The sequence below is a fragment of the Chiloscyllium plagiosum genome, chromosome 36 (genome assembly GCF_004010195.1).
Source record: "Chiloscyllium plagiosum isolate BGI_BamShark_2017 chromosome 36, ASM401019v2, whole genome shotgun sequence".
Classification (NCBI taxonomy): Eukaryota; Metazoa; Chordata; class Chondrichthyes; order Orectolobiformes; family Hemiscylliidae; genus Chiloscyllium; species Chiloscyllium plagiosum.
In genome coordinates, this window is record NC_057745.1 from 21,155,108 (window position 1) to 21,169,462 (window position 14,355).

Sequence of the window (14,355 nt, forward strand, 5' to 3'; positions counted from 1 at the left end):
GAAAGAGAGAGTTCTTCATATTAACCTCAGCTTGTACCCACTCTGTTGACATCACTCTGCATTCCAAACCAGCCTTCCAACCAACTGAGCAAACCCAGCCAAGTTGTGTGGAAAATTGAAACCCCATCATGGCAGACTGCAACACTTCTCACAGCATGCTCCTGTGTATTGCAGTTAAGGCCCTTCATGTATTTCTTTTACAAGGAGAATCAGATAAGCACAACTGGGGAGGATCTCCGTGAGAGAGAAGGGGCTGATTTTATGCTGTCTCCTGATGGGGCCTTACAATACTGGTGCCAGCTTCTGACAGTTGGAGAATACTATTCATGGTGCTGGACATTAAGGAGGGAAACCATCCCTCAGGGCCGAAGAGGAAGGCAGGTTCAGGAAAACTGGAATCAATGGGTATTGGGGGGCAAAATGTCCGCTGGTTGGATTCACACTTGGTACATAGGAAGAGATTTATTGTTGTTGGAGGTCAGTTATCCCAGCTCCAGGACATCTCCTCAGGATTGTGTCCTCAGCTCAATCATCTTCAACTGCTTCATCAATCACCTTCCCTCCATCACAAGGTCAGAAGTGGGAATGATCACCGATGACTGCACAATGTTCAGCACCACTTGCGACTCATAAGGCATTGAAGCAGTCCATGTCCAAATGCAACATGATCTGGACAATATCCAGGCTTGGGCTGCCAAGTGGCAAGTAACAACTGGGCCACACAAATGCCGGGCAATGACCTCCAATAAGAAACAGTCTAACCATCACTCCTTGACATTTAATGGTGTTATCAACATTTAAGCCCTCACCCTCAACCTCCCCGGGGTTACCACTGACCAGAAACTCAACTGGACTCGCCACATAAACACACTGGCTACAACATTAGGTTTGAGGTTAGGAACACTGCAGCGGGTAACTCAACTCCTCACTCCACAAAGCCTGTCCACCATCTACAAGGTACAAGTCAGGCGTGTGATGGAATATCCCACTAGCCTGCATGGGTGCAGCTCCAACAACACTCAAGAAGCTTGACAGCATCTAGGACAAAGCATTTGATTGGAACAAGCATTCATTTCCTCTACCATCGATACTCAGTAGTAGAAGTGTGTACTATCTATAAGATGCATGGTAGAAATTCACCAAAGATCCTTGGACAGCACCTTCCAAACCCTCAGCCATTACTATTTAGAAGGAAAAAGACAAAGATATACGGAAACACCACCAGCTGCAAGCTCCTCTTCAAACCACTCACTACCCTGACATGGCAATATATTACCGTTCCTTCGCTGTTACTGGGTCAAAATCTTGGAATTCCTCCCTTATAGCATTGTGTGTCAAACCACAGTACAGGGACTACAGCCATTCAAGAAGGTAGCTCACCACCACCTTCTCAAGGGCAACTAGGGATGAGCAATCAATGCTGGCCCAGTGGATGATGCCAACGTCCAATGTGTGAGTGAGAAAAACACCACAGACCTTGTGGTATAGCAACAGACCTTGTGGTATAGCTGTTAAGGAGGAAGTTTCAGGATTTTGATCCAGTGACAGTGAAGGAACAGTGATACATTTCCAACTCAAGATGATCTGTGACTTGAAGGCGAACTTGCAAATGAGGCTCCCATGTAACTCCTGCCTTTGTCCATCAAGTAATAAGGGTTGCAGGCTTGCAAGGTGTTATTCCAGGGATATCTTGGTGAGATATTGCAATGCATCCTGGATATGGTGCACCCTGCTGCTAACTATAAGTTAGTTATGGAGGGAATGAATGCTGAAGCTGTTGGACAGGGTGCTAATCAAGTGGGCTGCTCAGTCCTGAAAGGGCACTTGAACCTTCTTGAGTGTTGTTGGAGCTTCATCCATCCACCCAAGTGGACAGTATCCCATCAAATTCCTGATTTGTGCCTTCGAGATAGTGGACTGGCTCTGGGGGGGGGGGGGTCAGAGTTCCTGGAAAATGTTCAATCCTCCAAAATGGCCTGAATGTTCAATCCTCCAAAGGCTGCTCTGTTAATGGGTCCTCCAGCTTGGTGACTGTTTCTTTTTCTGGATTCTTGTTACAGATTCCAAAAAAAGTGGCCTGAGTGGGCCCCTTATGTTTGAGGTGCCTTCTCTAACCCTGGAAAGTGGGATTCTCTGGGGTTTGATCAGCCCTCCAAATTAGAAGGTTTGCCCGTCATCCTCCATGCCAATGTAGGGCTCACCCATGTGAATACTTAACTAAAATTTCTTTTGAAGAGTATTTTCTGATTGAAATGAAACAGACTAACATTTCCTGCAAAATACTATCAATCCAAGGAATAAAACCCAAACCTTTAGCATTGGGAATAAGGTTGCCAATTCTGACTAGACGTTTTCTTGGAGATTTTATCACATGGGTTCTACTTCCAAATATTGCTCCCAGTCAAAAGCCCTTTCCTCTCATCTGTAGTATTGTTCCAACCAATAAAAGGAAGTGTTCAAAATTAAAAAGGATCAGACCATTTTTTTTCAGTATTGATTTTATTTGTCTCCTGGATTTTACTCGAGTTAGTGTCCAGGAGATTACATTCTAATTCTTGGAGATTGCAGGAGAATCCTGGTGAGTTGGCAACTCGATTTGGGAATGGGTGTTGGAGGTGAGAAAGAGTGTGAATGAGACAGCAACAAAGACCTCCATGAGGGAGGGTCCAGAGCTGGGGCAAACCACAAAAACCAGCTTGGATTTATGTTCAAATTTAATCATTGGTAAATCTAGTTCCAAAATTGTGTTTTGGTGTTCTGCTGAGTAGAAAGGATAAAAAACATACGGCCACTTAAAAACAGAAAATGAGAAAGTTGACAACAGAATGCAAGGTCAACAAAATTGTGTTGATTAAATTTTCCTAATACAAGGAAAATGTTGAAGCAAAAAAGAATAGATTAGATTAGATTAGATTAGATTACTTACAGTGTGGAAACAGGCCCTTCGGCCCAACAAGTCCACACCGACCCGCCGAAGTGCACCCACCCATACCCATTCCCCTACATCTAACACTACGGGCAATTTAGCATGGCCAATTCACCTAACCTGCACATTTTTGGACTGTGGGAGGAAACCGGAGCACCCGGAGGAAACCCACGCAGACACTGAGAGAATGTGCAAACTCCACACAGTCAGTCGCCTGAGGCGGGAATTGAACCCGGGTGTCTGGCGCTGTGAGGCAGCAGTGCTAACCACAATAATTAGGCCTAAAGCTTTACATCCTAATTAGGCATGCATTTTCCTATAGGGACCAATGAGATATATATAGTGTGTCTTTAAGAAAAGGTCAATCTGAATTTGATTAGAAAAAAGAAAGTTAGAAAGTCCACATTTTTTAAAAGTCTCTTCAGTGATGGGCTAAAAATAATCTGAATAGATTTCATTGACGTTGCAATGTCAAGCAAAATGACAGCTGGTGAATTTGACTGCAACAAACACATTTTTTTGACTTAAGGATGTTAGAATAGACTTTTTTAAGAGACAAATGGTACACCAAGTTTTCACAGGTTTTAAAATCATTCCAAATTTAAATTCTCTTTTTACTATTATGTACAAATTATTTCAAGGCATCTATTAACTTGCGTTTGAACATTCAAAGTAGTGTGCATTGACCATATCTCAATGATCACCTCCCAGAGTGACACAATGGCTCAGTGTTTAGTAGCCAGGTTCAATTCCAGTATCGAGCAACTTTCTGTGTGGAGTCTGCACATTCCATCCATGTCTGTGTTTCCTCTGGGTCCTCCCACAGTCCATGTGCAGGTTAGGTGGACTGGCCATGGGAAATTGCCCATCGTGCACAGGAATATGCAGGTTAGGTTGATTAGCCATGGGAAATGTTAGATTACAGGGATAGGGTGGGGGTGGGGGGAGTTCTGGGTGGAATGCTATTTGGAAGGTTGGTGTTAACTCAATGGGCCAAATCACTTGCTTTCACATTCTAGGGATTCAATTAATTACAAAGAAATCATTCTCAGGCTGTCAGCATCAGTGGATTGTCAACATATAAAGTCCATGCCTAATTCTCCCAAATAGTTGTTACTGGGTCTTCTTGAACATTCTTTGTAGTGGTGCTTTGCTGTTAGTGAAGGCTTACTCTGCCAAATTATGCTTTGAAAGGGTGGTCATGGCATTAATCAACTCAAGCCTCCCCACTACTGTTGACCCACTCCAATTTGTCTTTCAGACCAACAAACCCATGCCAGATGCCATATCACTTGCCCTTCACTTGTCCCTACAACATCTTGAAACCAAGAACAGCTATGTAAGAATCCTACAGTTCAGCCTTCAACACTCGAGACTGATTACTAAACTTAGTGATCTCGGACTAAGCCCCACTCTCTGCAACTGGATCCTCAGTTTCCTGACCCACAGGCCACAATCAGTGAAGACTGGGGACAATATTTCATCCTCACTAACACTCAACACTGCAGCTCCCTAAAGGTGCGTACTCAGCTCCCTACTGTACTCACTGTATACCCATGACTGTGTCACCAAATACCAGACTAATGCCATTTACAAGTTTTCTGATGACACCACCATAGTTGGTCGAATCTCAGATGGCGATGAAACAGACTACAGACGGGTGGTGGAAGACCTGGAAAAATGTTGCACTGAGAACAACCTAGCTCTCAATACCAGCAAAACCAAGGAACTCATTATTGACTTTCAGCAGTATGTTACTCATGCCCCCTCCTACACATTAACAGCGCAGAGGTGGAGATCGTCAAGCTCCTGGGAGTGGTCATTCACCACAAGCTTTCTTGGACTCTTCATGTGGACGCTGTGGTTACAAAGGCCCAACAATGTCTCTTCTTCCTCAGGCAGCCGAGGAAATTTGGCATGACAGTGAATACCCTTGCCAACTTATATAGGTGCGCCATCGAGAGCATTCTGTCTGGATGTATGGTAACTGTACCATTCAAGATCGAAGACGGTTACAGAGAGTGGTGAACTCGCCCCGGACAATCACAAAGGCCAACCTCCCATCTACCAGACCCCGCTGTCAAGGAAAGGCCGCCAGCATTCTCAAAGATCCATCCCACCCTGGCAATGCTTTTCTCCAACCTCTGCCATCGGGGAGAAGGTACAGAAGCCCGAACACATGCACCAGCCGGTTTCAAAACAGTTTCTACCCTACTATTGTTAGAATACTGAATGGACTCACAAACTCTTAACATTCACCTGTACCTGTGTTTTTGTTTTTGCCGCTGTTTACCTATTATTTACTTATATATGCTACTTAACTATGTAGTTGGCCTGTATTGCTCACAAGACAAGGCTTTTCACTGTGCCTCAGTACACGTGACAATAAATCAATTCAATTCAATTCAGAAGACCCTGCTGATCCAACCATGTTATTGTGGGTCTGGAATCAGACCCTGGACTGGGATGTAGATTGCACAGGTCATTTCCTGTTCATGATGAGCAGCCAGAGGAAGTAGTAGAGGCGGGTATAATTAGAACAGAACATTAAAAAGACATTTGGACAGGTACCTGGATTGGAAATGTTTATAGGGATATGGGCTGAATGCTGGCAAATGGGATGAGTTGGGCTGAAGGGCCTGTTTCCATACTGTATGATTCCATAGCCTGTTGGTTTTGCATGACAACCTTCCAGCTTCATGGACATGTCAATCTGATACAGGCGCTTATGGTTCAACTCAAAATGCCTGGGAGAATATGAATCCAAGTCATCTGATTCATTCAGAATCAACATCAAGACAACCTGGGTCTAGGATGACTGAAAAAAAAAAGAATTATTGCAAATGAGTTACTCACGTCATGGCCTGGTAAATTGATTCAACTCCATAGCGCATTGCAAATTCATCCACGATTTCTTGACCAAAATCTTCAAAGTAGACCTTCCACGCTTCATCGCCTTTCACTTGCGGGATTTTCACAATACCATTATATTTTGTTTCAGTTAGGTGAGTGAATAGGCTCTGAAGAAAATAAGAGGAAGACTAAATTTGTGCATTGTATTTCCAGCCTTCTCGATCATTATATTCAATGCCAGAGACCCACAGAATTATCCTATTCACACTGCCTAAGCACTACTTTCATTTCAACACATATTATAATCTTTCTCCTTGTGTTTTTGAAAAATAAAACTGAACAAAGACAGGCCCAGGGTGGTAATTTATTTCTGGCAGTCACTGCTTACATACAGTATCAGATATTCCATTCAGTTGACTGCAAATGAGGTGAATGTCAATTGCTGTATATTACAGATACCCTCCTGTACTGCTCCACCATAAAGACAATACATTACAGTGGTATGTTTGTAGAAGTGGTTTTAATGAACAATAAAATGTTTTCTAATAATTAGATTAGCAGATAAGGCCATTAACCAGCTATCAGAGTCATAAGAAATCTATAGCATAGACAAAGGCTTTTCGGCCCCAGTGTCTCTCTGCTGGTCAAAACAATCACCTAACTATTCTAATCCTATTTTCTAGCACTTGGCCCATGGTCTTGTGAGCAAGGGCACATCTAAATACTTCTTAAATGGTACAAGGGTTTCTGCCTCTTACCACTCTTACAGGCAGTGAGCTCCAGATTTCCACCAGTGTCTGGATGAAAATGTTTCTCCTCAACCTTCTAAACCTTCTCCCCTTTATTAAAGCATTTGACAAGCTCCCTAATGGTAATTGATTCAGAACATTAATTTACATAGCATCCATGCTAAGTTGGTAATCTGGATACAAAATTGGCTCAGCCTTGGAAGACAGAGGGTAGTTGTGGAGGGTTGTTTTTCTGATTGGAGGTCTATGCCAGTGGTGTTCCATAAGGATCTGTGCTGGGAAAAGCTGCTTGCAATTTATATAAATGGTTTGGATGAGAGTGTAAGTGGTCTGATTAGTAAGTTTGCAGGCCATACAAAATTGATGGATGTGGATAGTGAGGCAGGTTATCAAAGGGTACAGCAAGATATAGATCAACTGTGAAGGTGAGAAGAGAAATTGCAGATGGCATTTAATTCAGGCAAGTGTGAGGTGGTGTATTTTGGGAAGTCAAATGCAGAAGAAAATATACAGTAAATGGCAGCATCCTTCAGTGCATTGATATACAGAAGGATCTTAGGATGCAAGTCCCCAGCTCCCAGAAAATGGCAACACAGTGGATAAGGTGGTAAAGAGGGTATAAGAGCTGGAAATGTGTTGCTGGAAAAGCGCAGCAGGTCAGGCAGCATCCAGGGAACAGGAGAATCGACGTTTCGGGCATAAGCCCTTCTTCAGGAAGGGCTTATGCCCTTCCTGAAGAAGGGCTTATGCCCGAAACGTCGATTCTCCTGTTCCCTGGATGCTGCCTGACCTGCTGCGCTTTTCCAGCAACACATTTCCAGCTCTGATCTCCAGCATCTGCAGACCTCACTTTCTCCTTAAAGAGGGTATAAGGCATGCTTGCCTTCATTGGGTAGCCGTGATATGGAGGTGCTGGTGTTGGACTGGAGTGGACAAAGTTAAAAATCACACAACACCAGATTATAGTCCAACAGGTTTATTTGGAAAAATAAACAAAGCGGGTACCGTTGGTAAATTTCAATCTAAATGAAAAAACACTCTGGAGCCTAGCAGGCACATTTGGAAAATTTTTGCATATTTCAGAAGTTATGAAACATTAAACACAATAGCTGTATGATGTTGCCTTACCTCGTGTAAACATGTGTACTGCACATGATATGGGGCCACTTTCTCCTCGCCTTTAATTTCAACACTGATTTTCATTCTAATGGCGCCAGAAACTGCCGACTTGTCAGTTCTCTTCTCTGCGAAGAAGAAATACAGCCCATAATTCTGAGATATTCCACACTGCATCAAAATATCTTGGTGCTCATTTAAATGTTAATGATTTATAAATAGCATGAACGTGATACATTAGTGAAGTCCCTAAAGACTGTTCATCTCATCTTTCATTCAGATAATAGCAGTTACTCATATTGCAATTTGATGCTTCAAGCTAAGAATTATTTTATGATTCTCATTTGCATATGCTCAAAAGTAACTTTAGCAATCGAAAAACACAACAGTATGAATTACAGTCAGATCCTGTTGCAGAAAAATAGTGAGGCAAAGGAAGATTGGATTGTGTGTAAAGACGGATATAAATGGAAAGTTGGAAAGAAATTTTTTTAAAAACCCACACATGTTTAATCATTTATGAAGTGTAGGAATGAGACTCCATGGTTTCAGCTCTTGCTGTTCTGGGCTGAACAGATGAAGTGACATTAAAGGGAAATAAATGTCATTATTAAAAAGGTCCTTGCATTGTTAAATACTGGCCTTAACTCATGTAGTCAGTTCAAATGGCAATTAATATGCAAACAAATGCAGCTTCTTTTTTATTTGATTTGACGATGAATTCACTCTCTTTAACTCATCTTCCTTCTTACTCCTTCTCATGGTTATTTCTCAATCCTGCCATCTCATTGATTGAAGAGATACAAGCCTGTTTGCCCTGTTCACTCAGATCCCACATGTCCTGTTTCCTCACCAGATCATCAAATGCTCATATTATCAATAACTTTCTGGGCAATTTTTCTTTGAACTGAAGAGCCCTCTCATAACATATTCTGGCCCAATACTTAATGAGATTCAGCCAATGAAATTGAACTTCCAGCCATGTTCTTTGTTATCTTCACACATTACAGATTGCCATCATAATTCTTAAATTATATTCTCCTCAGATTTTATAGATGTTCTGAAAATAATTGCCAAGTTTTTTGCTTTTAACGATGTTATATTTGGCCTGACTCTAGTTTTGCTTGTGTTAATTGTTATTTAATTGGCCCAAGCACATCTTCAAACTTAGAATATTCTTGCAATCCCTTCCCCAAATCTGGCTTTTGATTTACTGATCAGCCTGCACCCTGTTCCAATTGTTACACTCCTGCATGGTGAATCCTAGTTAGACCCAACGCACCCTGTCAATATTCGATAAATTCCTGCTGCTATGCCCAGCGGTTACTCTGGGTAAATATCTGTTTCTGGTTTCTCTCGAGTCTTGGAGTCAGTTTTTGCTTCTCACTCACTTTGCTCCTGTGTTCTCATTTCCAGATGCACTGCCCAAATATCTGAAACCAAAGTAGCGAATTCTATCTTCTTTGGGGGACCCCAGTGCCTGAATCACCAGGGGGAATGCTACCTTTTACCAACAAGTGACAGTTAGCAAATAATCAGAGTTTCACAATCGAACAGTAAAGTACTTTGCAAACTTGCATCACTCTCAAAACCAGTTTCTCATTATTCATGCTCCATAAGATGCTGCCCATATCTAGACACACAGCAAATCCCAACCATCCATTTTACCTCAATCCTCACTGATCAACATTGGTTCCAGTTTGGTTATTCCGAAATTTTAAATTCTCATGCTTGATTTGTAATCCCTCCATGGTCTCACCTTCTCAATATCTTTAATGTCCTCAATCCTGCAAGATCAGTAAGACCTTAAACTGCTTGCCTTATATGTTGCCCTGATAATAATCACTCCACATGGGTTGCCCTGCCTTCAACTTGTTAGACTGAGTCCTGGAATTCTCTCCATTAACTCCTCTTCTTTGTTAATGGTTTCTCTACCTGTAAGACATGCCTTAAAACCTAACTCTTTGACCTAGCCAGCCTTAAAACCTAACTCTTTGACCTAGCCAATCTGTTCTAATATCTCCTTGTGTGGCTACAATGTAAAGCAACTTGGGACGTTTTCCTGTATTAATGCAAGTTTTTGTTGATATCAGTATAAACAGCTGATAGCAAAAAATGGATGATGCATGGAAAGTGGCTCCTATTAATTAGAAAGATTTACGACAATTAATTTAATTCTTACATCAACTCCATATGCAAGTAAATACACTATCACTCATCCCACTTTCTAAACCTGCCATGCTATCTGAAATGATCAGTTTAGTACCAAATTGGGACATGTTACATTGCAACTGAAAGCTGAGTAGGACTTGACTAAACTCATTTCACATGAGATCGTTACAGCTGGAAGAATCATTTACCCTGTTTCATTTGAATCCAAATGGCTTCTTTTTTCACTCATGGGATGTGGGAAGTGGGCATCGCTGGCTGCTTGTTGCCCATCCCTAGTTGCCCTTGGTGGTGGTGAGCTGCTTTTTTGAACAGCACATGAACTGCATTGGTTCAAGGCAGCAGCTCTCCACCACCTTCTCGAGGGCAAATAGGGATGGATGAGAAGCGATGCCCAGGTCCTGTCAGGGAAGAAAACATTAAAATACCAGCCCAGCACCCACCTAGTTCCAATCCCTTTCACACATACCATTACCACTAAGAGTTCTACATGTAATGTCTGTCCATAAAAATACCACTAATGATTATTGTGCTCAATTTGCCATTTGCTAGGTAAAAATCACAAGTTTCATCAAACAACAGAAAGATCAAACAATAGCAAAGATGAAAGAGATAAATTGCATTGCGGTATAATTGAGCAGATGCAATAAGCGATTTGTTTCCAACTGTCAGTTGACTGTAGAACCTAATACAAACATAATTTACGTTTCTCAGAGGGAAATTCTGATTACTTTTTAAATGATGAGTGGCCATCCACTTAATCATAAATTCACAAGGAAAAGTTGTTTAACATTAAACTAAGGCTGGGGACTGAGGTGTTCAGAAAATGTATTTGCAGAGGATGAGATTTCTTCCCTGTATGTGGGCAATACTTTCTTCACAACTCGACCAGCAACAGAATATTAACCTTGTATCGAAAGTGGCAGCTGCTAATGATGTTCAAGATGGCAAGCAGTAACAACACATGGACAAAGCCGATATTGTTTGCACCAGTGTGATCCAAATATACAGAGTGCAGTATCCTCTGGGGTTTGATTGTTATGAAAGCAAGTGTAAGTCAATAACAAAGATGTGGTAAGTGCTGCTTTAAGTTTTATACCTATTGTAAAAAGGACTGAAAGGCAATTAATGAAAGAAAATATAAAAAGCTTTGTAAAGGTAATTATGTCAATGATAGTAAAATGGTATAGCTTTGTTCAGAGCAGAACAGAACTGAATTTAAAATTTTCACAGAGTAGAGAACTATCATGTGACAACAGATATAAAAAAATCATTGTGTGGTGTACCTAGTACAAACTGCAGAAGAAAAGTGAGTTACCGACTAAGCTGGAATGACAGGTTAGAGCACATCCGCTTTATTGAATCAACTCCTCCAGACAGTCATGTCCAAAAGCAATTCTAACTGCATCTCCCTATCCGAGCTGCCTCTAAGAGAGAGCTTGGATTCAGTCTGCTCCTTTTAGCATCAATGTGTTTGGTTGAATAAGCTAGCAGCTGGTCAGTCAGACAAAGGTGTAGTCCTTTTCTTCCACTGGTGGGAGTGTCAGTGGTGACCACTGCCAGCACTTGTCTGTGTTGGTTTCCTCCCACAGTCCAAAGATGTGCAGGTTAGCTGGATTGGCCATTCTAAATTGCCCAAAGTGTTTGGTGCATCAGTCAGTGGGAAATGGGTCTGGGTGGGTTCCTCTTTGGAGGGTTGGTGTGGACTTGTTGGGCCTGTTTCTACACTGTAGGGAATCCAATCTCATTTGACATAATGCCATGTCCTTACTAAGTTTGGGTGAATAAACATTGAAATAAATTATGGTTTGATTGTCCAGTTAGAAGTTATCAGACATTTATTGCACAATATTTACTAAATTAGAAGCACCTACAACTTGAATTAACAGGCATCAACAATTCTTAGCTGCTGTAATGTAGCTCTCTGCAGTCTCTAAGATTATATGAAAATGTGAAAATAACTCTAATAACTTTCCTATATAGATGCTCGAAGTCAACATTAACAAATGCAGACATCAGAAAGTGTTTCCAACCATGAGAGTGATCAATGAATAGGATGAACAGAAGAGTAGATGCAGAAATTTGGAATTAAGAGTTAATTGGATATGTGTACAGGAGGGAATTTCAAGTCAGTCTGGATAGCTCAACTGTGATAGGCTAAATTAATTTTCTTATTTATAATTTGTTATGCTACAATTTGTTTTCAAATCTTTATTGCTTGACTTACATCCTACTTCAGATATTGTATAGATCTGTAAAATTATATAAAGTCATCTGGCTCCACAAAACACTTTTACATAAAACATGGGTAAACTGATGCTTGCAAAAGCTCAGAAGCACTGGTATATGACAAAAATCCTCCAGTTCATCTGCAATTTCACCTTAGTCTAGATTTGATGCAGTAAAGAATTCTATTTCGGATGCCAAGCAAATTAAAAAGGTTTGTAAATCATTCCAATTTAGTCTACTCGGGCTCTGGATGGGCAATTCAAGAAAACTTGTAACTTTTATCTCATTTCATTCCAGCAGATGTACGTACAGTTGGAGATTATAACTTTATTATGGTGGCAATTGGTTTTTTATTGTGGAATAATGATAAATTCACTGAGGGTGAACAGCTAAGAAATTAGGTTACAGCCTACAGTCACAAAAATGTGAAAAAGCATTTATGCAGATGTAATAAAATTCCAAAAGCACAACTAAAATAAATTGAAAATTTAAACATAACATGGATATCTGAACTGCAAGACTCTAATCTGCGAGAGGAGTTCAGAAAATATTCTTAACCAAGGGAATAAAGTACTTTCCAAACTATCTAAACAAAATTAATTATAGCCTTTTGCTAACTCCATCTAAGTTAGATAGATAAATATTTATATTGCATTCTTCCTCCGTGAGTTGAAAGATATTCTGTTACGTAACATGGACATTAAACTACATAGAGAATAACTTGTATAATTCCAGATATATTACTCCGAAGAGTACAATATACAGGATTACATGCTTAAGGACGATAGAGACCTTATATGGACATAGCCAGGATTGTCACCCCGCATGTAACTATGTTTGATGTCAAGGAACAAATGCAGGCAGTAGGCAGTAAACAATTCTTTGCTAAATTGATAGAATTTTAAATATCGCAGATGAATGTGATGGTGTAGATGTTGGTTGTGTACGTACATTGTAACCTGATTGCAAGTAGAAAAAAAAAAGACTATTTCAACAACGTAAACATTGGAAAAACAACCATCTCACGTGAACTGGCATGCATGTGCACCCAAAGTTTAATCTGTGTCACCTTCAATTCTCAAGGGTGACCCATGCAATAATATGGACAAAACACTATTAAACTGGATGGAGTGAAGGATAGTGGATAGTTTGGATTAATTTGTTGAGGAATATTTCCATTAAATGAACTGAAATATACCTTAAGTACCATTAAAGTCAAACTGAATACCTTATATCGTGCATAATTTGCTTTGATTCATTAAATTTATAATTCACCCGAATTTCATCATGCTGATAAGAGTATGTAAAGGTGAACAAACCCGCTTTCATGTTTAAATATTCATGAAGAACAATGGGCAAAAGTAATTAACTGTGAGCCAACTTTGTTCCAATTTGATGTTTTAATATATTAGTGTGAATATAATGCTTTTAATCTTTCATTTTTAGTATGCATTCAAGGACTGTAGGTATCACTGCCTGGCCCATCATTTATTGCCTATTCCTGGTTGTCCTTGAGAGCTGTGGTATGCTGGCTTCTTATACTGTCTATACAGTACTGCTACAGTCCATTTCATGTGGGTAAAATGCTGTCAGGAATGGATCTCCAGGATTTTGACTGGGTACCACTGAAGGAATGGCAATATGTTTCCAAGTCAGGATGGTCAGTGGCTTGGCGAGGAACTTGCAGGTGGTGGTGTTTCTATGTATCTGCTGCCCTTGTCCTCTAGATGGTGGTGGTCATGCTTTTGGAAGGCACTGTCCAAGGACCCTTGGTGAATTTCTACAGTACATCTTGTAGATGGTACACACTACTACTTCTGAGCAGAAGGGAATGAATAAATGTGGATTTCTTTTTTTAAATTCCTTCATGAGATGTCAGCACCATTAGCTGGGTCAACATTTATTGCCCATCCATAATTGCCCTTGAGAAGGGGGAAGGGGAATGAGGTGTTGCAGTCCATTTGTTTTAGGTAGATCCATAATGATATTACAGAGGGAGTTGCATTCTTTTGACTCAGTGACACTGAAGGAATGATAGTCTCCAAGCCACTCACCATTGCTTAGAGATATAACTTACAGATAGCACTGTTCTCATTTATCCACTGCCATTGTCCTTTTAGCTGGCTGTGGTGGTAGCTGGAAGATGCTGACTAAGGAGCCTTGGTAAATTTCTGGAGATGTACTTTCAATAAAATGAGTTGCTTTGTCCTGGATGGAGTCAAGCTTCTTAAGTGTTGTTGGAGTCATCCTGACACACTGCTGACCTTGTAGATGGTGGGCAGACTTTGGGGAGTCAGGAGGTGAGTTACTGGC

The 14,355-nt window shown here is 40.7% G+C and overlaps 1 protein-coding gene across 5 annotated transcripts in view; it reads right to left on the reverse strand.

Annotated features, from left to right (window-relative positions):
• LOC122541034 (protein unc-13 homolog C) overlaps window positions 1-14,355 on the reverse strand; it is a 358,819-nt gene that overhangs the window by 205,690 nt on the left and 138,774 nt on the right. For all 5 annotated transcript variants that reach the window (XM_043677514.1, XM_043677512.1, XM_043677513.1 and 2 more), the window contains 2 exons: window positions 7,657-7,772; window positions 5,783-5,946 (listed from right to left, as the gene is read on the reverse strand). In XM_043677514.1, coding sequence (XP_043533449.1) covers window positions 5,783-5,946; window positions 7,657-7,772 — 280 coding nt within the window. The remainder of the gene's footprint in view (window positions 1-5,782; window positions 5,947-7,656; window positions 7,773-14,355) is intronic.